Source organism: Rousettus aegyptiacus, unplaced genomic scaffold (assembly GCF_014176215.1).
Source record: "Rousettus aegyptiacus isolate mRouAeg1 unplaced genomic scaffold, mRouAeg1.p scaffold_m13_p_13, whole genome shotgun sequence".
Taxonomy (NCBI): Eukaryota; Metazoa; Chordata; class Mammalia; order Chiroptera; family Pteropodidae; genus Rousettus; species Rousettus aegyptiacus.
Window position 1 is genome coordinate 53,054,655 of NW_023416288.1, and position 27,136 is coordinate 53,081,790.

General features: G+C 42.3%; 3 protein-coding genes across 4 annotated transcripts in view; 1 reads left to right on the top strand and 2 right to left on the bottom strand.

Moving 5' to 3' along the window:
* The window catches only part of ARHGEF5 (Rho guanine nucleotide exchange factor 5), a 21,562-nt gene extending 21,206 nt beyond the window's left edge, over window positions 1–356 (bottom strand). Inside the window, exon 1 of one of the 2 annotated variants that reach the window (XM_016157228.2) lies at window positions 187–356. The gene's annotated coding sequence lies outside the window, so the exon portion shown is untranslated. The remainder of the gene's footprint in view (window positions 1–186) is intronic. The other variant, XM_016157229.2, reaches the window with a different exon arrangement.
* Window positions 1–24,610, top strand: part of LOC107516921 — a 25,052-nt gene extending 442 nt beyond the window's left edge. The window contains exons 2-4 of the mRNA XM_036230223.1: window positions 506–796; window positions 10,955–11,139; window positions 24,284–24,610. Coding sequence (XP_036086116.1) covers window positions 506–796; window positions 10,955–11,139; window positions 24,284–24,544 — 737 coding nt within the window. The 3' untranslated portion in view covers window positions 24,545–24,610. The remainder of the gene's footprint in view (window positions 1–505; window positions 797–10,954; window positions 11,140–24,283) is intronic.
* Window positions 21,159–22,129, bottom strand: LOC107516998 (olfactory receptor 2A1/2A42-like). The gene has a single exon (XM_016157230.2). The coding sequence runs from the start codon at window positions 22,099–22,101 to the stop codon at window positions 21,169–21,171; it is 933 nt and encodes a 310-aa protein (XP_016012716.2). The 5' UTR covers window positions 22,102–22,129; the 3' UTR covers window positions 21,159–21,168.
* Window positions 24,611–27,136: the final 2,526 nt, after the last annotated feature.

Consider the following 27,136-nt stretch of genomic DNA (forward strand, 5'->3'; position numbering starts at 1 on the left):
AATTTTTCAGGCAAGAGCATTTCCTCCAGCTTCGCTCCTCTTCCTGGCCGGGATACTCAGTCACACGCCCCGACTCCTGCCTGACGCCCAGCCCCCCATTTCCGGAGCCTGCGCCCCGGGACCCGGCTGGGGCTGGTCCCAGGGCGAAGGCCTAGTTTCCTCGTCTTCCTGTCCCTCCGCCCTTACCTCCGCCGGGTCTCTGCAGCCGCCCGCCCGGAGCCAGGTGCTGTGAGGAAGAAGGGCACCCACCTGGGCAGTGTCACATGCTGTCCCGGCCCAAGAGTCCCCTCCGAGTGCCAGGCGCCGGCCGGCCGTCCCCTGCGCTGGCCCTGGCCGCCCTGGCCGCCCCACCCGCGCCCGCCCCTCCCCGCCCGGCGGGAGGGAGGGATCTGGCTCTCCTAGGAAGTTTCAGGTGAGGAAACAGGGACACACCTTCCTGGGGGAGGGGCAGGGCCCGTCCGCGCGGCGGCCCCATTGGTGTGAAAGCCGCGCTCGCTCGCGTCAGAGCGGGGCAGTGGCGCCCGGGCGGGAGCGCGGCCAGGGCGCACAGGGTCGGCGGCGGAGGGGCAGGGGCCAGGGCCGGCAGCAGTGACCAGACGGGGCGGGACGAAGAGCGGCGAGAGCGGGGCCTGTCCGGCGTCCTGGCACGTCTCTGCAACCTGCCTGGGCGGTTCCTGCCCCTGCGTTTCTTCGGGGCTTCGCCTGAGCCTGACTCTGGACCGCGCTGATCTTCTGCGCTCGGCTCGCCGGCGTTTCTCTTCCGGCTTATCCGCGCTTCTGGTGTCTGAGTTTCTGGGTTCGTATACACACCTTTATCTTTAGGCCTCAGTGTTAACTTCTCTTCCTTAATGTCTCCCTGTCGCTGGCTAGGTGAGGAAGGGTGTTCTCTCGCTCCCTCTCTCTCCCTGGGAGACCATCTCTCAGGGTCTAAGAGTGAGTTCATTTTAGGATGATCATGTATACAGGGTATGTTTTCCTTCTGTGTTCTTCCCAGGACATCTGTGTCTGTGTGTGCTGATACTGAAGTATCTAAGCCTATGCCTCAGGCCTGCATGTTTTTTCACGCCTGGATTTTCTTCCCGATTCTTTCAGGGAAAGCTTGTGTTCTGTAGGTCTCTGAGTGGGTCTGTCTTCATTTCTCTCCACGGACTTTGAACAATGCCAGAATGTTCTGTGGTGCAGCTGCGTGCACATCTGTAAGAACCCCTCACCCAGGGAACAAAGATTCTGCAGTATGTCCATTTTAATCAGACCACTCCCAGCCCCACTCACCACCGCAGGAGGCTCCATGGTGATATAAGTCAAGTAGAGTCTTCATGGGCTCTCTCCACAGTGTTCTTCGGAAGGCTGTGATCTCTAAGTCCAAACAGTCAGCGGGTTAGACTATTCCCATATTACTGTGCCCACCGGGTTAGACTATTTCCATATTACTCTGCCCACCCCTGGCCGCTGCGCTGACATCAGCTGGCCATGCCCACCAGCTTTTTAAAGGGGGCCTTAGGACAGAACGCATCTCTACGTTACGGCAGAACAGTCCCGAAGCATCTCTACGTTCAAAGAACGTGCTACTTTGGCCACCCTGCTCTGAAGGGTTAAGTCCTAAACAGGTTAGCAGCACTCAGCCCATTCTAAGCTGCCATGTCGGCGCTGGAAGCCGGGGAAAACTGGAACTCGGAGTTCAGGTAGGCAAGGGCAGGCCCCGCAGTGCCGGAAGCTCGGGAAGGGGGTAAGAGTAGGGAGTGCAGTAAGTTAAAAAGTCCATTGCACAACGACAAAAAGTGATCCAATCGAAAGGTGGGCAGAGGACCTGAACAGATACTTCTCCCTAGAGGACATACAAATGGCCAACGAATATTTGAAGAGATGCTCAACATCGCTAGCTGTTAGGGAAACGCAAATCAAAACCGCAATGAGATACCACCTCTCACCTGCCGGAATAGCTGTTATCAACAGGACAAATAACAGTAAGCGTTGGAGCGGATGCGGAGAAAAAGGAACCCTCAGCCACTGCTGGTGGGACTGCAAATCGGTACAGCTACTGTGGAAAACTGTGGAGGCTCCTCAGAAAACTTAGAATTGATCTACCATGTGATCCAGCAATCTCTCTACTGGGTATTTACCCCAAAGACTTGAAAACCCATAACCAAAAAGATATCTGCACACCGATGTTCATAGCAGCATTACTCACGGTGGCCAGGACACGGAAGCAACAGAAGTGTCCTACGATAGATGACTGGCTAAGGAAACTGTGGTACATATATACAATGAAATAATACTCAGCCATGAGAAGAGATGAAATTCTGCCATTTGCGACAACATGGATGGACCTCGAGATAATCATGCTAAGTGAAATAAGCCAGACAGAAAAACTTGAAAATCACGTGATATCACTTATGTCTGGGTATAAACCTAAAAGCAACAAATGAACAGGAAAAACAAACAAAGACTCGTGGACATGGACTATAGACTAGTGGTTACCAGAGGGGAACGGGGAGGGGAGAGGGGGGAGGTAGACAGGGTAAAAAAAAAAAAAAAAAAAGTCCATTGCAGCGTTATGTACAACAGCCAAGATGTGGAAACAACTGAGGTGTCCATCAATGGATGGATAAAGATGAGGTACATATGCACAGTAGAATATTACCCAGCAATAAAAAAGAATGAAACTTTGCCATTTGCGACAACATGGAAGGACCTAGAGAGTATCATGCTAAGTGAAAGCGAGAAAAAGAAATCCTTCATGGTTTCATTAATCTGTGGAATCTAAAAAAACAGAACAAACAAAACAAAAACAGAGGCCAAAATGGTGGTCGCCAGAGGGCGGGGGATGGTGGGACGAGGGAAAAGGGGGAGGGGAGTGCAGTCAACAATATTGCGACAAGTTTGCGTGGTGACAGACGAGTACTAGCATCAGTGGGGTGGTCGCATTGGAAGCTGTAAAAACATCGACTCGCCATATCGTGCACAGGAAACTAATATAACATTGCATGCAAACTATACTTAAATTTTAAAAATTTTAAATAAAGTAACAAACAAAAAAAAAAGTTTAAGCTAGAATTGTCTGTAGGCTGGGAGAGCGAACTCAGTCCAGGGTGCAAGTGAGCAAAGTTAGTGAGCTCCTGGCCCGTGGCAGAAGTAGCTAGTCTCTGCCGTGTTTCATCCTGCCCATCGGGAGTGGGCAGTGTGGTCAGGGGCGCGGGGACTGCCTCCTGTGCCAGCCTGGCCGTCCCTGCTCCGCTCGGGCCTCGCTTGGTTCTCCCTGATTGCAGAGCTCTACCCCTGTGTTTCCTCCCAGGTCTCAGAGGCTTGATCTCGTCCTGTTCTGCCAGCTCTGACCTATCAGCATTTTTGTTGTTCAAGTCACTGCCCTTAATTCAGTGACCTCCGGGCTCTTGTCCAGGGAGTTAAGCATACAAGGCTTGACCTGACTTTTCCAGTAGTAGTGAGATGTAGGAAAGTTAAAACATCACTTAGGGAGTTGGTGTTTCCCATGAGCATCCTGTCTACAGGGTGTGTGCATGGGGAAGCAATCTAGCTCTACAGGCCCCTCTTCCCTTCTCTGCAAACTATGGCTGGTGCTTGCTCTCTTTCTCTCCTCTCTTTCCTCTCTTCTCCTCTCCTCTCCTCTCCTCTCCTCTCCTCTCCTCTCCTCCCCTCCCCTCCCCTCCCCTCCCCTCCCCCGCCTCCTTTTCCATTTCTTGATGCTTGCTCTAGGTGCCTAGGCTTCTTAATCAGACCTGTAATCCTATCCCCACATTTTGATAAAGGGATTAGTGGCCTTATTTAAAGCAGGGGCTCACCAGAGTTATCCCTGGGCTGTCACCGCCCTGATCCGATATCCCCGTGGTGACACCACTCATGTTGATGGTTGAGAGAGAGGTCTCCCACTTGGTTGGCTCCGACTCTTAGCAGATCCAGTGCCAGTCCTTTTAAAACTGCCCAGGCCTTTCTCACTCTACTTTTTGCTTGATTCCATGACCTACCTTTGAACCTTTTCAACTGATTCTGAACTTGGTTCTTTTCTTAACTTGGCTGACCATGGTCTCTCCATCTTTCTCCTTTAAGGCCACCCCTGACTTGGCCACTGTGGTTCTCAACTACCCAATCCCATTCTGATGAACATATTTTTCTTTTCTTATCCTTGGTTTCCCTTACTTCTTTTCTCAATCTTTGCACATTGGCACTAGCCTAAATAAATTCAGTGTTGTTCAAGGTATAAATACCAATTGCTTCATTCATTTTTGTCTTTCATTCCTTTAATTGATATGCATTTTTTAACACCACATATACAAAAACCAAGTCTCTGCTCCGTGGAGCGCTCGGTCTAATCAAGAAGAGACACGAGCAGCAGACGATGATGGCAGAACGTGATGAGTTATGTGGCCATCTACACGCAGTGGTGACGTAACGGAGAAGACACTGCTTGGAGAATAAGAGAAGGACTGAAGGGTAAGGTGAGGCTGAGCTGACCCGTCTGAAGAAATGGACTCTGTCGCCGGGTGGGGAGGAGGATAGGGAACGGCCTACCGACAGGAGAAATGAGATATGCAAAAACGAGGCCTGAGCGCATTCTGTTGAGGGAGGAGCAAACAGTATGGGCTTAACACGAGGTGCAGTGAAGACATGGCGAGGAAAAACTTGGTAACTATGTAAGGTGATGCGTATGTTAATTAGCTTGATTGTGGTGATCACGTCACAGTGCATGTTTGTCAAAACCTCAAGTTGTCCACCTTAAATATATGCGATTTTTGTCAATTATACTGCAATGAAACAAAAAAAAATCATTTAGAGGAGCCTTATCTTTGAAAGTATAACGTCCAAACTCAGTAGCATGCGTGGTCTACATTGGCCCCTTCATGATCTGGCTGCCTGACCACACTCTTCCCAGGTCTCGGGAGGTTCATAGTTCTGGGAATTCCTCCTACAGGTATATTTTTTACTTGGGTGCAAATATCATAGCAAAGTATATATGCCTCAGCATCTTATTCAGTCAAGCATCTCCAAATTGTCTGGTAAATACAGTCTGGGAATGAGCGCGTCTTTCTACGGCAGAGTGCCAGCAGCCGGCAAGACCACAGGGCGGCATCCTGCCTCGCAGAGAGCGAGCCCCGCAGGGCCCTTCTTCATCCACACGGTCTTGTTGGTTTTGCTCTGAGTATTTGGTCTGGGCCGTTTTCAGATGTTCTCCCACCCAGCCTTTCTGGACGACAAGGATGGGGCTGGGGTTGGAGGTGCTCCCTGTTCTCAGACTGAAGCTGGTCAAGTCCGTTTCGGGGAGTTCTGGTTCCAGTGCAGCCCTATACCTGGGGAATCAGTAAAATCTCAAGGAAAGGGTCTGGTCATGTGCTGTTGTTTGGTTTTAAGCATCCACATCATTACGACAAGAAGCCACATATAAAAGCAGAGGTTCTTTACTAGAGTCTTCCACCATAACCACTCAATGAGTCTTATGAATTTGCCCCAAACCAAGGGCATTTTCATGCTGTAGGTGTGAGGTCAGGCAAAACTGTTGGAAAACAGCTCCGTGCTGACTTAGATGCCTAATGATAGTGGGGACCCTCTGATCTACAGCATTAGTTTTTAAGTGTCTTTTACCCTACCTCCTATCAATAAAAGAATTGTCAGCAGGCATCCTCAAGATATGTGTGTTTTGTTTAATTATAAACTAGATACATGTGCTTCTTTATACTATGCAGAAACATTTAAATAATAAGATTAAAATAATGTGATAAAAATAAATATAATGACGAGTTCTAATATCTTCATACCATTCCCCTAATGGTCTACTAAGCATCCCACCGTGTGGGTCCATGGTAGAGAAAAGGCGGCCAGTCCTTAGCTGGACCTCAACTTTTATCTAGATTTTATGGTTTCAGGTAACCTGTCTGAAACCGGAATCCCCTCTTCCCAACCCTAAGGCACTCTTAACTCGATTATTTAATTCACTGAATCATTTGACATATATTTATTGTGTTTTCATTATATGCAAGGCATTGAATGAGGGGCTGGGGATACAGTGGTACACATGGTCCTGACCTCAATAAAGGTATGTATATTATGCCAGCACATAGACATTAAACTAATGATTTCTTAATAATTATGTTCTTATCATTTTAATTGGTAGTAAAAAGTATATATGTATCACCTAAGAGAATGACCTCACGTGGACAGTTAGAGAAATCAATAGTTTGGACGTACTATTTCAGCTGAACTCAGAAGGATGAACAGAAATGAACTGGGCAAAGAGGATGGGAAAGGGGGGTGGGGAACACTTGAAACACTGAGGCAGGAAGGCCATTGGTTCATTCCTGGAACTGAAGGAAAGCCGGTGTGTTTCAGACCGAGAGGACAGGGCAGAGGCACCCGGGCAGAAAGAGGAACTGATGATGTGAGTAGACCAGGGGCCCTGTGGGCCTGGGCAACCGCATTAAGCTTATCGGTCTTTCTCTTGAGGGCAAGGAAAGCCACTGAAAGATATAAAGCAGGCAAGTGACAGGGCCAGATTTGCATCTCAAAAAACAAGTCACTTAAAAGTGTGACAACTTATCTCTATTCTTTCCATTCTTATCTTTCGATCTGACTTAGAAACCTGTTTTTGCTTTGCAATCCACTTACACTTTTCCTTTCCCTACTTTCTACAAATTTTCACACATCCTTCAAGGTTCCACATTCAGGTCACTTCCTTAGTAGAGTTCTTCCTTGTTCTCTCTTGCAAACTTCTACACTATTTAGAACCAATCTCCATAATGGCACTTCCTAGGTTTTATTTATTTGCCTATTTAATTTTGATCTGGGGAAGGCAGGCACGGAAGGTTGAATTATAATCTTCGTGGTACAGACTACCTGTCGTCTTTGATTCCTTTGGTTTTGTCAAGGTTCCTTCTTCGTTTTGCTTATTGACTCCTTTTCTTTTTCATTATAAAAACAAGTATTGTTTGTGTGCGTGCATTTTCAACTTACATAAATGCCATCGCTCTTATGTTTTTCACTTTTTCCAATCAGAAGGAATGTTAAAGACCAGATCATTTTCTTTTGTGAACTCTTATTCCTTTTATTTTTAGTTTCCTTTTGTCCTATTTTCTTCTTTCACCCAACTTTAATTTTAACTCGTGTGTGTGTGCGTGTGTGTGTGTTTATGAGCCATATTATGTTCTTTTTGCTATGAGATGAGAAACACATGCAAATACATAATGATATGTACATACATGTTTATACCAGATCTTATGCTGGTGGAAAGAAGGAGTTATGATACCAAGAATTCCTCTGATGGGTGCTAAAGCCGAGTACTTCTATTATTTTTCTACATGTATATTTTATTTTTTATTCTTCCTATTTAGGAGATTTTTGGATTAAAATCTCATAATATTGAAAGAATAAGTTGGGTCTTTGTGTATTGTCTATCCTTCTGATGGACATAATAAAAGGTGAAAATTGATTTTGAAAAACTTGCCGATTATATTGAACACAGAAATGATCTTAGTTCTACGTTTATTGGTCAAACACCGTCTTTTGCTTTTGCCAAAAGAAAGTCATTGGCGGCCTTATCCCTAACCTCAAGTCCTTGATGTCCGCTTCTGGAAGTGTCCTGTTCCAGCTATCAGAGTCCCCAGTGACTGTCCTTAGGTACAAGTATCCCCCTCCCACTTTCATCCATATCATCCATTCTCCTTCTGATTGCAGTCAAGACTTCCGTTGCTGCACAGGTCTCCTGTCCTACTCCAAATCCTGGGCTCAGAGCACCCCGCTGTCACGGTGCCCCGAGGCTTCCACTTACTGGCCCTCACCTCCCCGTGGGCGTGCATAGCTTGTGGTGACAGCACAGAGAGGGGGTGGCCAGCCATGTATTGCTGTGTGATAGTTCTGACTGCCGAAGGATGGAAAACACAAAGATGGAGACAAGAATACGGATGAACAGAGAGGGAGATGCCGTTCGCTTCGATAAAAGTGCCCTTCTACTTCCCTTATGATACAAATATTCTTGCACCCATGGCGCCCTCAAGTCGGGAACAATGAAGACATTAAAGTCATAGAAGCAAACAGTAAAAAGGAAAACAGTTAGGAGGACAGTTCAACTCTATCCTTTCAGAGATGATCGAACAGCTCCAGAGACGTCGTGACTTAAAAGACATATTCCTGGCTCCTAGGTAGCGACCGCTTGGGGTTATTAGCATCCTCTCAGTCACTCAGGCTACCAATTAAGGTTACTGAGCACTTACTTTAGATTGTCTGCATTTGTGACACTATTACTTTGCATAAATTCAAGGCGAATGCTCATTGTGGGATATACAAGAGCAACTATGACATGGACTCTGTCCCAAAAGAACTTGAAAAATTTAGATGGAAACGATAAAATAATATTGTAAAGTAACCTCTGATAAGCCCAAAGAGAGGCAAAAATAACAATGCCAGGGAAATTTGAGAAAAGTATGATCAACGTGGGCCGGAGTAGTTAAGAAAGGCTTTACCGAGGAGTTGAGTCTCGAGCTGCCCCTCAGTAGAAAGTGTGGGTGGGTGTGGGAGATACGCCTCCATGATAATTGATACTCTGTGCCACTTCTTAACACCCAGGTTCCATTCCTGACACACATACATCAGACAGTGGTTAAGAGCAGCATTTTGGAAGAGGAGTAGGCTGAAAGGTGAGCATGAAGCCTTGAGACATCAACTTGGGTATGTGTGGAGGTGGCAGAAGGCACCACTACCTAGGGCAACCTTCACCTTTTGGGCCCAAATCAACCTGCACCAGAACGTTTTTGCACTATATGCTTCTTTGACAAATTCATCAAAGCGTGCACAGATTAGGTCTCCAATCAAATGTATATTTTGGATTTCCAGTTCCTGAAGAAATGTGTTTCCTGCTTGGAAGATGTTATAGCACCATCTTGTGGAAATACATGGGTTTGATTACAAGCCTTTTTGTTCTGAAAATATTGTCTCTTTTTAAAAAATCAAACTTGAAACGTATCCTTGGCTCTGAATCAGTCTTGGTATTTACACTTTGTGAGTAGCAAAAGGTTTCTCATATATTAATCTCTGACGGCGAACGGCTCTCCATCAGTGAGAGCTTTCTTCTTTTCAGAATAATCACACATATTCTGGATCCAATATTCTCTCCACCCGACTTTCTTTTAGGCTGTGTGTTCTCAGGGTTGGATTTTAACCATGTATGAAGAGAGTCTGTCTTCTTTGAAGTCAAAGTACCTCTAAGTCCCAAATGAAAATACAGGAAAATAAAGGAAGAGACACTGGGAGCCATGGCTCCTTTTTGTCTTCTCCAGAGGAGCTGGGCGAAGAAGTCCCTGAATTTTTAAGGAGCTGAAGCACTGTAATGGGGAGCTCAGAGAGGAATTCATAGCTGCCAGGAACTTATAGAATCATTTCCTGGAAATTTTATTGGGTCCACTAAGAAAATAACCCCTGGAAAAATGTTTCATTTAGAATCATAAATTCATTGAATCATTGAGCAACTAACTAATGAGACTTTGAAATGCTCTACCCCTCTAGTGGAGGGGGGAAAAAAGCTCAATTTTCTCAAACTTTCTTAACCTTAGTTTCGTCCATGTTAAATATAGAATTTCTTTCCCTGTGAAGGTGTGGGGCTTGAATAGGCTGCCAATTTTCACTTAAAGTTAACAAGTCTCTTACTCAGGTTTCTAATAGTTTGTCAGGACAAACGATACTACAATGACTGACCTTTATATCTGCTACGTTGCACGTGGGCCAGCCTACCTGAAGGATATATTTCTGGAGGTGGAATCACTAGGAAGAATGGTATGTGCATCTGTAATTGTGGGAGATACTGGCAAATTGCTCTCCATGGAGATCATTTATACCAAATTACAGCAATGTATTACACCCCGTGCTCTCATTAACTGTGTGTTTTTAAATTTTTTAATCTTTGCCAAGCTGATAGGTAAAATATGTATCAGTGTAGCTGCTGTTACGGTTTTCACAATTTTCTTGTTATAAATTTGATTACTTGAACTCAAATTTATCAAGAAGCTTGGTCACCTCATCAATTCTCTCTCCAGAACTACCTTGGCAAATATATTGATTTCGAATAGGTAAAATGGCTCCAATTTTTGGCAGTTTTCAAAAGTTCTCCCTCCCCTGCTCATCGCAGCGGTGGATTTACCATGATCCGGGCAACTTAAGCTCCACGTCCTTACCAAGGGCCCTGCTGAGCCCCTGAACTAATCTTGTAGTCATAAACGCACATTCTCCTTCTTAAAGAAGCTGCCCACATTTTTATAAGCTTCAGTTCTGGTTATCCTCTTGCTTGTCACCATCACCCCAGTTTCCAGCCTTTCTCCTTGGTTTCTCACGTATTCTTCCAGAATTATGTTTTGTACATGTAAGCGCATATACATGAGGATTATCCATCCCTCTGTGTATTGTACTTGCTTTTCTCAGTGTATCTTGGAGCTTTTTCTATACGACATGGAGGACACCTCTACTGTTTTTCGTTTCTTTGTTGACAATTACGTGGCATTCCGTTGCACGGCGGTACTGCTCTTCACCTGATCAGCTCCCTCTTGGGGCAACTTTGTATGGATTTGTTTTGTTTTCATCATTTTCCTTAAGTCTCCTGACAGGTTTCAGAGACATAAATGGTAGTGAAAACTCTGGGGTAGCCACAGGTTTCAGAAGAGGTAAAGATGAAAACAGGTGAAACGGCAGGGGGAGCCTCAGCCTCCCTCACTCCCCCACCCTCTTTAGGAGTTTAGGATTCTAACTCTTATCAAAACAGGTCCCCCAGAACCTGCTGTTCACAGCCTAGCATAACTACGTACATCTGTATGTTAAGCTTGTCTTTGATTGTGACACGAAAGATTGTCTCGCTAAAGAAATTCTGATTATCTGCAGGCAGAAGGGAGACATCATTGTAAGCCTAGGGCACTTCTAAAATCGTGCTGAATAGGTGTTAGTTTTATAAAAGGTCACATTGCTTTAACAGAACACCATTGCTACAGCCCACGGAAAGACGCCCACTGCACGCACCCACACCAACGACAGGCGCTGCTGGATCTGACGCAGCAAGATCGAACAACCGAGGCATGGAGTACTGGACGTCTCCGGCACGAGGCAAGAGTCAATCACTTAATTCTGACTTCAGCCACCACTTCCTCTCTGCTCTTCCAGGTCAGTGCGAATGCCACGGGGATGCCCTTTTAGGTGGCTGGAAATGCAGCCTTTTCATTCTCCCCACCTTCCTAAAGTACCAGCTGCCAGTCTCCTGTAACAACCTGCTTTTAGGAAGAAAGGATCGCACACCTGTCTAATTTTGTTACCCTAAATCTAATCCTTATGCTCAGTGATATCTTTTGTTCAGACACTCTCCTTTGGCTCTCACCTGATATCTTCCCTAGAACTGAACTGTAGTGGGTTTTAGTTAAAGAGAACACCTTTCAAGTCCTCTATTTTTTGTTACAATTGCTCAGGTAAATAATATATAGAGAAAGTAGGGGAGAAAAAAAAGAAAGAAGATGAGAGAAAAAACTAATCAATCACTATGCTGTAAGACTAAGAATCATGTTTAGTACTTCATTTCAGCTTAAAAAGTATTGACATGTATGCTGAATTTTCTGAAGCTTACAACATCCCCTTGGAACAGATAGGGTGGGCGGTATCCTACCACCATTTTATACATCAGGGAGCAAAACGAGGATACAACTGATCATGGCATACCTGAGCCCAGGTCTCCGGAATTCCCCCAAATCTAGAGATTTGATGGTTTAAGGCTGAGTCCCTCAGGAAGTGACCTGGGGAGCAATAGCAATTCAGAATGTCTGCTATAGTGGGGCCTAAGAGATTTGTCTTGAAACATCATTTGGATTGCATTCCACATACAGTTAAACACAAGTCTGTTTGTATCCATGGGAGTGGTGCTGATGGAGCTCTGGGGAGGAGGCTTATCTCTCTATTCCACTCTTAGTGCCATCACTTCTCTAGAGTTGCACTGTTGTCCTGAAACTCAGAGCTTCTGATTACTTGTGTCAGATGCTGCTAGATGTTTATCCAGACCCTTTCTTCCTATTCCTGGGTACACGTAGAGACCATATTTCCCAGAATTCCTTGCATTTTGTAAATGACCACACGAGTAAGTTTTAGCCAATGGGGTGTGAGCAGAAGTGCTGAGTCCAATTTTTGGCTAAGCCCACTAAATCCTCCATGCTTTTTCTCTTTTTTCTACATATGACAACCCTGAGAACCACATGGAGATGATGATAGACCCACAAAGTATAAGGACACTGAGTCCCTGAATCACCAATTAATGGCTAGCTGCCTGCTGGTCAGGAATGCCAGCTTTGAATAATAAAAGAAATTTATATTTTGGTACAATTTTAAAAAGTCTAACAAAATCTTGAATGATATCAATCATTGCTTTTTTTTTTTTTGCCCTGGGTTTAACCACAGTGTGTAAGCACGTGTGTGCTGATATAAATTCAAGAGCCAGAGGATCAAAAAGAGCTGAGAATAAAGTAGCCTGAATGAACTGTTTATTTTCTTGTTTTAAAATTTCAATACTAACGCTTGTTTACTTAAAAAATTTCTAATAATGCAGTCTTATTTCCCATAGTATACTTTCCATTTTGAGAATCTTCTTTAATCCTTTAATGCTTATCATTTTATATATTTTCCTGGGCATAGGTTAAGTTTTTCTCTACATGAATGAGAAGGTACTACGTCAATATAATTTTTCCTCACTTATTTTATGAGAATCTTCTCTGGACATTATAGAGATAAAACTTGATTATTTTAATAGTTGCATAACATTCCATATTATAGATTTATGTTTTAACAATCCCACTATTGAAAGATATTAGGTAATTTATGGCATACTGCTATTACAAATAATACTTCAATTTAAAATGTTTATATGTATATATTTTGCCCCTACATATGTGAACATGTCTGTAGGCTATGTTCCTAGAATTAGAATTGTTGCATCGAAGGGTAGCAAATTCTAATTTTAATATTTCCAAATTATGACCAAATCAATTTATATTTTCACCAAGACTATGGGAAAATATCCATTTGTCCACATGCTCGGCAACACTAGAAGGTATCCACTTTTTAATTTTTGTCCATCTGGCAAAAAATGGTATCTAATACTTTAAAATTTATTTTCCTAATTACTAGAAGGCTGTACATCTCTCATCATGTTCTTTAGTGGGTTTTCACTTGTTTTATTATTCATAGCTCATTTGTCTCTACTTAAATCTAGGTAATTTTTGCCAATTAAAACAACTGGTTTATATGTTATTATTTTGTTCATTAGGTAAGATAGATAAAGATAGCTAGCTATAAAACTCTGTCGGCTACATTTTGACCTTTTTCTTAAAATGGATTTTCAGAATATTTGGGTTGCTTTTCTTGAGCCTTACTTAGCCATAGACAGAAAAATACTACAAGCGTGCTTAGTGGCCATGGGTGCGGCTTTCGGAGTCAGGCTGACCTGGATTAGAGCCCAGATTGTGTCATACCCACTTGCTCATAACTATAAGGAAGTTCTTACCATCTCTGTCTCTGTTTCCCTTTTTTTTTTAAATGAGTGTAACAAAAACACTATATTCATAGACTTTCCATAAAATTTAGACAAGGTAATAATGCAGGCATCTCAGCACTTAAAAGGCATTCAATAAATATTAGATATTAAAATTATTATTTACGATGTGGTCAATAGAGGCACAGAACTAGACACTTAAGTTTTATTTCAGGTGTTAGAACTTTTCTTTCCTAGTGAAAATTACTCTTAGTGAGGTCCAAGAAAGCTAATAAAATTTCTTAGAGTGGGCATTTTGCCTCATATTTTAGCCAGCTTTCTGCAATCCCTATTTCCTAGAGTACCAAAATATTCAACACATTTATTAATTTGTCAGTTACTCTTGAGTTACTACTCTGTTTAAGGCCCAAGATATTCGATTATCTTTAAGAGTCTATTTCATTTTTCTCTGTATAAAACTTTACATTCCTTCAAGAAAATGAAAATCCTAGTTACGATGAAATGTGAGGAAACAAACAGAGAGACAGAAAATTAGAAAATAAGAAAGAACCTTAAAGACTGTCAACTTTTCATTTCATAGATGAGGAAACTGAAAGCCAAAAACTTTTCTAAGGTCATCCAGTAAATTAGTGAGGAGACTGGGATGGGAATGCAGACATCTGGACTCTGAGCCAGCACTTTGCTGACTAAATCACACTGTGCTCAAGGATCCACCTCTTTTTTGGCCTAGAGCGATTTCAAAACTTAAAAACAAACAAAGCAAACAAAGAGCAACACAGGTTAAGAAAAGACAGACCAAGATGAACCAGTGCTTGTCAATGTCGGTCAAGAAAGCAAGGAGTGTGATATGTCCCCACTGGATGGGAAAATAGTCTCCTTTTATTTCTGTCTCAACACCCCATAATTAGCACTCACAGCAAATAGCAAACAACAGTCTCACAGGTCGGTGGTTGGCAATTTCTGGTCCACATGCCAAAGATGCTTCAGGTGCCAATTTCAGGCGGCAAGTGAATCAGCTACCACACACAGATTCCTATTCCTATCATTTCCAGTGTTTACTGTCCATAATTGTCTCCACCCTCCTGCCAGCGTTTTCAAGGGAAACACCCTAATACCAGCTGATACCAGCACCATCCCGGCCTTCCAGAGCCACAGGCTCAGCAATTCGGCACACTCCTTTGAGACGCCAATGACCACTGCTCCCTATGGCAGAAACAAATAAATCTTCCCAGCATTTTTTATATTAAGTGCGAGTTCCTCCCCAATTTGTTTCCTTTCTTCTCTGTGATCATAGCGCAATAACATATTCCTGATTATTAATATCCACCACATAAGAATATACTAAAAGCAAGAACTGATAAATCTAATGGACAATAAAATATCTAACTTAAAAGAATGAAGATTAGCACATCCCCAGGCCCCTAAACTATGGGTAGAATTTGAACACAATGACTGCTCATTTGTATGCTCAAAGTTTAATGAGGGTATACTATGAAGAGTCCTAACACCAGCTATTTGGGTTATGAATATCAGTAGATCTTCTACAGTGGAGAGGTTAATTAAAGCTAGGTCTTGAATTATGGTTCTATCAGTGAATAATTTTGTGACCTTGGGTAAATTCACTTCTCTAAATTTCATTTTCCTCATTGTTATATAAAAATAGTATTAGTGCCCAATCCACAGATTTGATGTAAAAAATTATATTAAAGTATTTTATATAAGGTCTACTATACTATAACACACAGTTTGAGGAATTTAAAGAAGGTTAGAAATCAGAAGATAGCTCAAGTCTAAACATTTGGAAATGAGGCTAACAGGTAAAGCGTCCTTTATTTACTTATCAAGTGTTTTGTGAGTGCTATGTATTAGGAATGGCAAGGTGTTGAAGGTGTTGAAGGTGGATTGATAAACCGACTCTTGTCCTTTTCTTGTGGAGATACGATGATACATAGAGAAATGTACTATGAATCCTAGGTTGAAGAGTATAAAATGTCGGATGTCAAAAACAAAATCTGAATTGCTTTGCCCCACTGGATGGGCTAGGAACAGGTTCAAAGGGAGGGAGGTTCCCCCTGGGACCTGAGGCAACTGATACAGAAAAGGGTCAGTGAGTCGGGGCTGCAGCTCTGACTCCTATTAACCCTGCTCTGTCCAAGGCTGAGTGGCCTCCTGTGCTGCGAAAGGGGACGTGCGGAAGCCATGAAGGTGAAGGCGTTGCTGACTTATCGGCCCCAATGTTCTTCCTGATTAAAGACAGCCTTGATATCAGATACCCCTCCGGCATTCTCTCATCCTGAGCTCGAGCGTCCGCATCGCTCTGGTGGTGCCTTCCTGGGCACGTGGCTCCCTCCCAGCCCTGATCCATGTGAGCCTCATCCTGAGAGTGGCACAGTTCCCTTCTGTAATGGAAGACCACCTAGCGCCATTGACATCTGTGATGGGAAGAAAGAATGTCAAAGCAAGAGAAGAAACAGAATAACGATGAAAAAGGGATCATCTTGGTGTTGCACATGTTAAAATTCTCAAGAGAATTTATTTCTGGAGTGTAGAAATAATCAGTAATGGAAGAACTCCAAGTAAAACAATTAGAGTAGTCTTAGAAAAGAGATGTAATTCCGATTTCTCAGTAGAAATATCAACTGTGCTGCTTTTAACACTGAAATCAACCTTTGCACTCTAGAGCACTTTACATGATAAGAAGAGGAGCAAAAAAATAAAAGCAACTTTTATGACAATGCAATTGCTAAGAAGGAATCAATGAATGTGCTACATCTGAGCTCTAATGACTATTTTACAATGGGTGATGAATACAAACCAACAACTGGCCATTTGGCAATTAATCTAACAATTGGTTCACGGTTACTGATTTACCAAATAGTAGTTTTGCCTTCTTGTACAGATATTTTGACAAAGAGCTAATGTGCTAATCAGCAAAGTTCTTGCCACTCTTGCATTGTAAATATTCTGTTCAGGTTTATTCGTGGTTCTTTTTTGAGCTTGGGTAGTGTGATACAGCTGAGAAGTGTGTATGTGGAACATAATTTCCAACGCTGGATCTACAAAGTGAGGGCTAGGCCCTAGGCAGAGATAACCCCATCGAAATACAACCCAAAGTAAGCTTTTCTGAGCAGGAGCTGAAATCCTAAAGGGCATACCCACTGGATCCCTCTCCAGAAGCAACAAATGACTTTCTTTAAAAAAATAAGCATTATCAATAAATCACTATGTCACCAAGAATCAAATGAATCTAACTACTATACTATGAACTCCTAATACATGACCAGAGTTATTTTTTTCAGATTATATACAAATTTACCATGCCAGGGCAACCTTTTAAATTTAATTGGAAAACCTACAAAACATGAAAATCTTTAGTTGTGAAAAAAACGTGCTTGGATCCACATCTTATGAAAAGCTCGATCTCGTCATTCAGTTCTCCATTATTTGCATTTGTAACATCCAAAATGATCGCATAGGAGGGGAAAAAGAAACCTGACTTACAAAGTGTGACTCTTTCGCAAGCTGAAGAGGCAGACGAGAGAGGGCTGTCTAAGGGGCGCCCTAAAGCTCCTGAAGAACCAAGGCCACACGGGAGGAGAGCCTGGCCTCTTCTATAGGGCTGGGTTGTAATGCACTCCTTACGCACCCACTTTTGTAATCCTGATACTTAGCAAATGTTTATTGAGTGAACAAATGAATGAATATACATGAATGAGTGAATGCCTAAATACTGACTTTTTGGACAATCTTTGGACTAGATATGGAATTTCTGGCTTGCTTAAATCTTGCCTACCATAATCATGCCCAATTAAGGACACTCTTTCCAAGGCAAAAAAGAACAGACCAAAGTTTGATAAGAGAATAACTGTAAAACCTCCAAAACATTTACACATTGATCTTAAAAGACACTTGTTTTCTTTTTCTCCATATTTTGTTTCATACTACATGATAGTAAAAGCATCTTACATAAACTCAAATTGATTACATTTGTCAGAGGACTATCAGAAATGAGAGACTAAAAACAAAAAAATTAATTATATTATTCCAGGTCCCAATGTAACGTTTTATGCTATAAATGGTATATATTGCGTGTGTGTACAAGTGAGCAATTTAAAAATTGGCAAATTGTTTGATGACTAATACATGATCTGGTATCTCCATGGTTTCAGGGTAAATATCCAAGACTGAAATAATTTATTTGCACATGAACACACCTGTCAGTAGTAGACAGAGACTATGTTTCAGAAAGTGAAGCTTCAATTCCAGTGAGCTGACAAACTGTTCCCTGGCATTGCGGGCGTGAGCCACGCGGCATCCCTGAACGGGAAGCTGCTGTTGGTCCTCAGCGCACGGCAGCTGTGGCCAGCCTACTAGGGGTGAGAAGTATTTGTAACAACATGCCCAGCAGAAACCCCCTCTCTTTAGTGTAAAATAGTTTTAGATCTCTCTTGAGATTTCTCATTTGAACCACATATTTAGAAGGATGTTGTTCGATCTGCAAACATTTGTGGGTTTTCCAGCTCTCTCTCTGATATTAGTTCTACTTTAATTCCATTATGGTTTAAGAACAGATTAGATTTTATGATTTCTATTATTTTAAATTGTTCATGTGTATTTTATGACCCAGAACATGGAGTGTTTTGATGAACGAATGTTCCATGTGAGCCTGAGAAGTATTTTGCCATTGTTGGATGAAGTAGTCTACACATGTCCATCATATCCAGTTGATGGATGGTGTTATGAAGTTCTGCCATGTCCTTACTGATTTTCTTCCTGCTGAATCTGTCCATTTCTGATAGAGGGATGTTAAAGTCTCCATCTACAATAGTGAATTTATCTATTTTTCCTTTTAGTTCTATCAGTTTTTGCCTCATATGTATTTTTTTTCTCTGTTGTTAGGCATATAGACATTAAGAATTGTTATGCCTTCTTGGAGAACCGACTCATCATTGTATTAATATCCCTATTTATTCCTGGTTACTTTCCTTGCTCTGAATCGTTTCTATTAACAGCTGTGTTTCTCCCTCACTATATTATTTTCTCTATCCTAATCTCTTTTTTCTCCCTTTATGATATTCTCTCTCAATTTCGAATTTTCTTTATTACTCTTCTACAGTTCTGCTTTCTCAAAATCTCTCTTTCTTACCTTGCCAATATGTATATCACATTTCTACAGACTTGTCAACAGTTCCAGTATTTGAGTGATCTTCATGAGGATTTTGATTACACAGAAGTCAAAATTCAGGTTAACTAGTGTATAAATAATCTTGGAAAGTACTATCTAATAATTCATAATGGCAATACTGCTGCTAACCCACTTCTTTGGGATGTTAAAATATTCTCTCTTGATTCTATAATAGCCAATAATTACTATCTTGTTGTACTTCAGAAGTAATTCAATAAAAACTTGTTTTTAAAAATACCCTTAGATTGGAAAAATATTTTTGATCTAGGAAGTCACACAGAAATGATATACTTGACCATGAATTGTGCCTGGAATATGGTAGGTATTCAATAAATATCTGTTGACTGACTAGATATGAATTGGATTAAATCTGAGAAAAATAAACATTAATGAGCTGTGCACATTCTTCCTTGAGACAAATTCGAGAGAGAGAGAGAGAGAGAGAGAGAGAGAGAGAGATAAAGAGAAGGAAGAGAAGAGAAGGAAGGAAGGAAGGAAGGAAGGAAGGAAGGAAGGAAGGAAGGAAGGAAGAAAGGAGGGAGGGAGGAAAGAAGGAGAGAAAATTTAGTCACTATAAAGTAGAAATTGAAGAGCATGGGACTGGGGGGAGACACACGTTGACTACATGTATGACTGAGAATACTGCCTAATTCCTCAAAGCCCCAAATTCCTACATGTTAAAAGAAGAAAAGTGATAGTACCTATTTCATGAAATTGTTGTGAAAATTATTTGAGATAATACAGGTTACACATTGGGCATATTCCCACTACATAGAGAAAACTCAATAACTGGGATCAATTATTGCCAATATTTATCGGCTTCTTGAATAGCCTAGGATTAATGGGTCAGACAGGCATGACCTCTTCGTGGTTCATGATAATCATGGAAATCACTCCCCTTAATGGCCACAGGATTCACCGTCTAGGACGACCAGCCTCCTGTAAATGATCTCCGATCTTCCAGGCCTTACAGAGAACCGATGGGAACTCTGTGGCATACGGGAGGCTGTAGGGGACCCTCCTTCGCTTAGCATGTCCTTCCTTGGGATAACTTGTCCTCGCTCTTTATGCCATAACACGGATGTGGATACACTACGCTGTTGTGGGAAGTGCGGAGGGCTCAGCAGCCAGGCTGCACATATCAGATGGAGTGATGACAGGACCTGCTTCGTGATTTCACGGTGACTGAATGAGACGATCCATGTAAACTGCTGTCAATGCACAGCCATAGCACTGGGCACGTCAGTGATCGAGATGTTAGCTATTATTATAAAAGCCCGTTTTAGTTTTGTATTCAGTAAGCTCTGTTCCCCACTCACAATTATCAAGAGTTGGGCTGAGTAACTATTAACCCCCAAATGAAGAGCACACACTTATTCTTCTCCACAAGCCCCTGTTCACTCTTACTGTGAAATCAAGACGGGCTCTGCCAGAAAGTGGCCGAGACTCAGGCCAGGTTAGAAAGTGCAGTTTGTAGGCAAAACCCTGAGAAGCCACCTAACAGGTGTGGGTGCGTCCCTGACCACTCATTTCCAAAGAGGCTGAATCACTAAATCTCAATATGCCTCCAAGGCAGAAGAGCCAGCAGGGCTGTACTAGCCACTTAGAGTACCTGGTGAAATGTCCTATTTCAGGACAGGACATTCTGATGAGGGGAACAGGACAGGTCTGGAAAACCAGGAGAGCCTGCTGGGGAAAGACCCTGGAGAACCACGTGCACAGACCCTGCGCATGTCCGCTTGATGACAGCTCTGCGCTCCAAATTTCAGGAGAATCCGCAAACGACCCAAGCTGTGCCATCGGTACCCGTTCTTGGCCTCCTCGGGGACGGACCGCCCTGCGTTGCCTGTTTGCTGGCTGCTAGCTGAGCGGTTTCCACCTGCAGTCGCCAACGTGCACTGTCCCACGACACGTGCAGGCTTCCGCCTTCTCTCCTCGCTGTCCTACATGGCTTGCCTTCACGTGGTTTCTTACTGCAGCCTGCCTGTTACCTTCCCCATATGAGTCAATAACCTTCATGGGAAATTTCTGCACATCGTGCAACACAATTAACTAAAGATCTCTGAGTTATTCTCTAACATGGAAGTTACATTTATGGAGAATAGATAAGAGTGCCTTCAGTTTTTAAGTTTGTTTCCTTTCACACCACCATTTTTTTAAATTACACCCTGCCAAACCTTATGACATATGGAGTCGGTCATAAGAGAGGTAGACAGACTGCATTCATCTTCGGAACCCAGATCTGAATTACAATAATTTTTAACAATAAATATGCTCAAAATCGAAGAAGAAAAAAAAATTATATCTGATAGAATCCTATTTGATAAAACATCAATGAATGTAAGCTTTCTGAAAATTTCCCTACAAAAGAAAAGGGAAGTCACACTCTTGTACCATTAAGGCACACATAAGAAGAAAGCGGTGAACTTTCTGGATTTGGACAGTAATTATTTACTTAGGCAACTTAAACCTACTCCAATCAGCAATGGCTTTCCTTGCACAGTGCTCTCCTCAGGGCGCCTTTGACCTCTGCGTTCCTCAGGCTGTAGATCAGTGGGTTCAGCATAGGGTTGAAAAAACTGTAAAACAGGAAAAGGATCTTCTGCTGCTCCTCAGGATGGCGGGACTTGGGGGCCATGTACGTGACGATGGCACTGCCAAAGAAGAGCCCGACCACGCAGAGGTGGGACGAGCAGGTGGAGAAGGCCTTCCTGCGGCCGTCCCCAGACTGGATCCGCAGGATGGCAACGAGGATGCACGTGTAGGACACCAGCACCAAGCAGAGAGGCCCCTCTACTATAAACGTACAAGCTACAAATATGATGATTTGGTTGAGCCATGTGTCAGCACAGGCCAATTTAAGGACAGACAGGAGTTCACAGAAAAAATGGTTGATTTCATGAGGCCCACAGAAGGGCAGCCTCAGAACAAGAACCATTTGAGCAAGAGCCAGGAGGGAGCCACATGCCCAGGATGTCACCACCAGGGAGATGCAGACACTCCAGCTCATGATGACAGAATATCGGAGCGGGTGGCAGATGGCCACATACCGATCATAGGACATCATCAGCAGGAGAAGACATTCTGTTAGAGCAAAAGTCAAAAAGAGATATGTCTGTGTCATGCAGCCGGCAAAGGAGATGGGCTTGGCCGGATTCAGGAGGTTCACCAGCATCTGCGGCACCGTGTTGCAGGCATAGGCCATGTCCACGGTGGCCAGGTGCGAGAGGAAGAAGTACATGGGAGTGTGCAGTCTGGGGTCCAGTGAGATGAGCCCCAGGATGACTCCATTTCCCAGAAGGGTGAAGGCATAGAATAGGGAGAAAAATCCAAAGAGGAGAATGTGGATCCTCGGACCAAGACGAAATCCCAGGAGGATGAATTCTGTAACCACTGTCTGATTTTCCTCCATTTCAATGCTGAAGAGAGAATCAAATAGCTTTGTGACAGCTATATTATTTATTGTTTAATAAATTATTGGTGTGTGAAAAATTACTGAAAAACACCTTTAAGAACTCATTGAATTAGAAAATAATACATGAAGAGAAACAATCAGTAACGAAACAGTTTAAAATGGAAGGATCCATGAAAAGAAAAGAATTTTACTTACTTCAGCAGAAATCATAACTGAGTTATATAGTATCTAAGTTCCATATTCATGGGTTGAAAGAATTAATATTTGAAAATAAACAAAAACTCAAAGTTATCTATACAGTCAACATAGTCCCCACCAAGGTTCCAATGGCATTTTTTTACAGAAGTAGAAAAAAATCCTAAACTTTGAAGGAACCACAAAAGACCTTGAAGAGCCAAAGCAATCTTAAGAAAGAAGAGCGTGGAGACATCACATTTCCTGTAAGTCCGCAGTAATCAAAACTATAAGTATTGCAGAACAGAATCCCAGAAAAAACTTACACATATACATTCCACTGGTATTACACAAGGGAGTCAAGAAAGTCAATGGAGAAAGACAATCTCTTGAATAAAGGCTGCTGTGAAAATTGAATATTCTTATGTAAAAGAATAAATCTATAACTCTTTTTTCAGTCACAGAATCTAACTTGAAAAAGGAGTAAAGACTTAAATTAAATAGAAGAGCCCGAACCATAAAAATCCTCAAAAAAAAAAAAATGAAAGAAAAAAGATCTTTGAAGTGGGTCTTGGCAATGATTTTTTGGATATGACACCTAAAGCACAAGCAACAAAATCAAAAACAAGCAAGAGAAGTATATCAAACAAAAAAGCTTCTGCCGAGCAAAAGCAATCATCAGCGAAATGAAAAGACAACCTATGGAATGTGAAAAAATATTTACGATTCATGTATTTTATAAGGGGTTAAATTCCAAAATATATAAAAAACCATACAACCCAACAGAATAAAAATTCACATAATCAAAAAAAATATTGGAATTGCAAACCAAAACCACAGTGAGATGTCACCTTGCATTTGTTAGAAAGTGTATTATCAAAAAAAGACGAGATAAGCATATGCTGGTGAGGATACGAGAAAAAGGATCCCATCTGCACTGCTGGTAGGATGTTAATTGGTGTAGGCACTGTGGAAACAGGATGGGAGTTCCTCATAGAAATACAGAACTACCATATCATCCAACAATTTCATTTCTGGAAATATAACAGAAGGAAAAAATCCTACGTCTAACGGATCTGCACCTCCATGTTCATTGCAGCATTATTCATGACAGCCAAGTCATGAAACACCCTAAGTGTCCATCAATGGATGAATGGATGAAGAAGTTGTGTTATATACATACACACACACATAAACACACACACACAAACACATACATAATGGAATACTCAGCCATAAAAACAAGGAAATGCTGCTATTTATGACAATGGGAGCAGACTTGAGGGCATTAGGGCATTTTATTAAGTAAAATATCAGAGAAAGACAAGTACTCTATGATCTCAGAGACATAAGGTGATAAAAAAAAAAAAAAAAAGAAACAAAACCAAACTCATCGATAAAGACGAGATTTGTGGTAACCAGAGGAGGGAAGGTGGCGGAGAGGAAGCTGAGGAAGGTGCTATAAGGTACAGACTGCCAATCATGAGGGAAACAAGCACAAGAGACGTGAGGTACTACACAGCGATGACGGTCCTCAGTGCTGTGTGATATGCCTGAAAGTAGTTAGTAGAGTAAATCCTCACGGTTTTAATTGCAAGGAAAAAAAACCACATTATTTCTATGTCTACAGTGGATGCGTATTAATCAGACTTACTGTGATCATTCCGCAATGTTTGCAAGTCGAATCATTACACCGTACACCTTGAATTTCTACAGTGCTGTATGTCAATTATATCGCAATAAAACTGAACAAACCTGAATAAGAGAGTAAGAAAGGTCGTAGCCTAAAATAAAAAAAGAGGAGAAAATGACTCATCTTGCTTTAATTCAATCCTTAGTAAGTATAACGGGCATTATACCTGAAATCCAAAATACAAGAATTTGCTATTCTCCAAAAAGCAGTGGTTGACCTCGACAATAAGAATTAGCATATACTTTAAAAGCAGACAATAGAAACACATTATTGACAAAGTGCTAACAAAGTTTGTATCTTCATAAATGACAGCATCAACTAGTGGCAAGATATTCCTCCGGGAAGGGGACACACTGCGCGCTCTTCTTCTATGTCCGCTCTCAGCCCGGCAGCCACACGAGCAGGAAACACAGCCAGCCACAGAGCACACCGCTGAGACACCGCCACTCGTTACAGGCCCTGAGCACTCGGCATCACTGGAAGTTCGTGAAGCCCAGCACTGCCCCGGTCCCCAAATCTCCAGGACGGTCCAGTGAGCCCACGACGAAGCAGAACCAGTGTGACAATGAGTAAGCCCCTGGCATTAACCTCCGTGGTTCCGCTCCTCCGCTGTGTCCTGGGCCCCTGGTTTTGCAGCAGAGCTGGGATGAAAGGACCCAGAGAAACCAGCTGATTGCAAGTCCCCACCCGACTCTGGAGATGCTGCAGTAGCTGTTATGGAGGCAGTGGGTGGATCGGGGACTCCAAAGGGAGGCCCAGGTTTCCCAGGGGAGCTTATTAGGACCTGCCTGAGGGAGGGCTGTCCAGGGCACACAGGCGTTCTTGGTAACCTCCCATCTCTACTGAGAAGTGGGGAGATTCTGAGTCCAGTCCCTTGGAGAAGAGACATCAGGTTCCTCAAGACATATTCTGACAGAAGCCCCAGGTGTCTCTGGGTCTGAAAGAAAATTTGCTATATAGTCCTTGCAGGGGAGAGTGGAGAGGGGTATGGGGCAAGGTAGATGGGGTAAAAGGGGTCATATTGGTGACAGAAAGAACTCTAACGATGGGAGGGGAACACACAATGTAACTGTAGATATGTCTTACCGTTATATGTACAGCTGAAACATCAAATTTAATTAACTAATGTCACCATAAAAAATAAATTTAAGGAAAAAACACCCCACCATATTTCTTTGTACTCTACTGTATTTTCATACTGGACATAAGGGAGTCAAAAGGGTATTTTGAAAATCTCCTATCGATCGTCATGTAATTTACAGACAATTACTTCACTGTGGTGACAATAAGTTCACTGCGGTGTGATTCCTCACTATGGGGCTATGATTTCAACTGGGGCAAACTGCGCACCGTTCATTAAGTTTTGAGAACGTGTCCACTTGTACTCTACATACCCACTGTGAGAAGAAACAGGGAAAGGAATATCCTCCATTATAAAGAAATCGGCATCTGGGTTAACCATGATTATCTTGTGAGTTTTGTGACGGTTGATTCATTCCCTTCTTTCCAGTGTAACTGATAGAAAAGTACTTTCTGGACCTCGCGAGCTTAAGTCCCTCAGGTTTTTCTCAAGAAAAGTTGGTTTTCTGCCATTTTTGACTTTCCCTTTTCAGCTTTAACACTTTATGGGACTAGATATTTAATGGCCCTTAAGAAAAATAACATTCACTGATACATCGGAGACTCCTAACTTTTTAGGACGGCAAGGATCGCTTTATAAGCCAGTGCTGTGGATCTCCTTGTCACTGTCCACTGCAGTTCGTACACACACCACAAATGCACTAATGCACACCAGGGTCCACTGAACTTCTGGGGACTGTCCATATGTCCCTTGGAGTTCATAAACTCCTGACGAAGAAGCCCTAAACCAGATAAATGCTGATACTCTAATTATGATTTCATATAATTGGACGCACGCAATTTAAAAAATTGTTGTTGGTCAAGGGTCAACTATATATACATTTTATCAAAAGCTTTTTCATGTTTGCTTCATCAAATTATTTTCTCTCTATATAGATAGAAACACATAAAGATGATATATATTATTAATTTCCTGTGGCCCACTGAAAAGCAAACGACATGGTACTTCCAATTTATCCCTGAACCCTATTAGTTTTCCAAGTAACAAGGCTGTTCACTGACCTGTCCTCAGTATGATGAGGAGATGTGATACTAACATGATTCGCTCTTCTAAATGCTGCCTTTTCTACTCCGCCGTCAACATGCAAATCCTGCGTCGCATGTACCTCGCCCCCTGCCTTTCTTGCCGTGACACTACCAGTTCTGAGGAGTACAGACCATTGTTTTGTGCAATGTCTCTCGACTGAGGTTTTCCATTGATGACCTTTTTCTTAGGGTAGACACTCAATTTTTGGTAGATAAAGATGTGTCCTTCTAATGCCTTTTCTTAATACACAAATAATGCTAATTTGTCCCTTTACTAGTGACGACAAAGTCCATCCCTCGATTAAGGCAGTGTCTCCAAGTTACTGCCATTATACCATGATTAATCCATCATTTTTAAGCACTTTCTCATTTCGCATATCTCAAGGGTCATAAATCTGAAAGAGATGTCAAAAAATAACAGTCTCCAAACTCTTAAAATCACTCCAGTTTAGCTTCTCAAATTTATGGTTCTCGATTCATTCTTTCTCTAAGCATCTTCAATGATCACTTTCTGCTTATTGAGCAAAAGATGATCTCTACTAGAAGGCACACAACTAGAACTTAATCATTTAAAAATTACTATTAATTCAAAGTGCTATGTATAATTCATGTAATTGAAAGACAGGGTTTCTGCAGGGTAACTTGAATACACTTGAAGATACAGACTGTATTATGAATGTAGACAGAATGACATTTCCTAAATGAATTCACATCTTATAACTGCTTTGAAGTGATTCTTATAAGAAAGATTCCAGAAAGTTATTTATTGAAAAATTAGGTTCCAGGAAAGTAAAATAACCTAAGAAGGAAACCTGAAGACATGCACAACATTGGGAGCTTTTGCAACATGTCACCTGAGGGAGGCATCAGTTACAAAGGCAGTGCCCCCTTTCGGAACGATGACTCACACAAGACCCCAAATAGCAAAAGATAGCTTGAGAACGAACGAAGCAGAGGTATCCCGCTCCCTGATTTCACGTTAAACTCCAAAGATACGGT

Bases quoted from the DNA above. Each gene is read 5' to 3' on its own strand.
- LOC107516998 (XM_016157230.2), bottom strand. From the start codon at position 22,101: ATGGAGGAAAATCAGACAGTGGTTACAGAATTCATCCTCCTGGGATTT.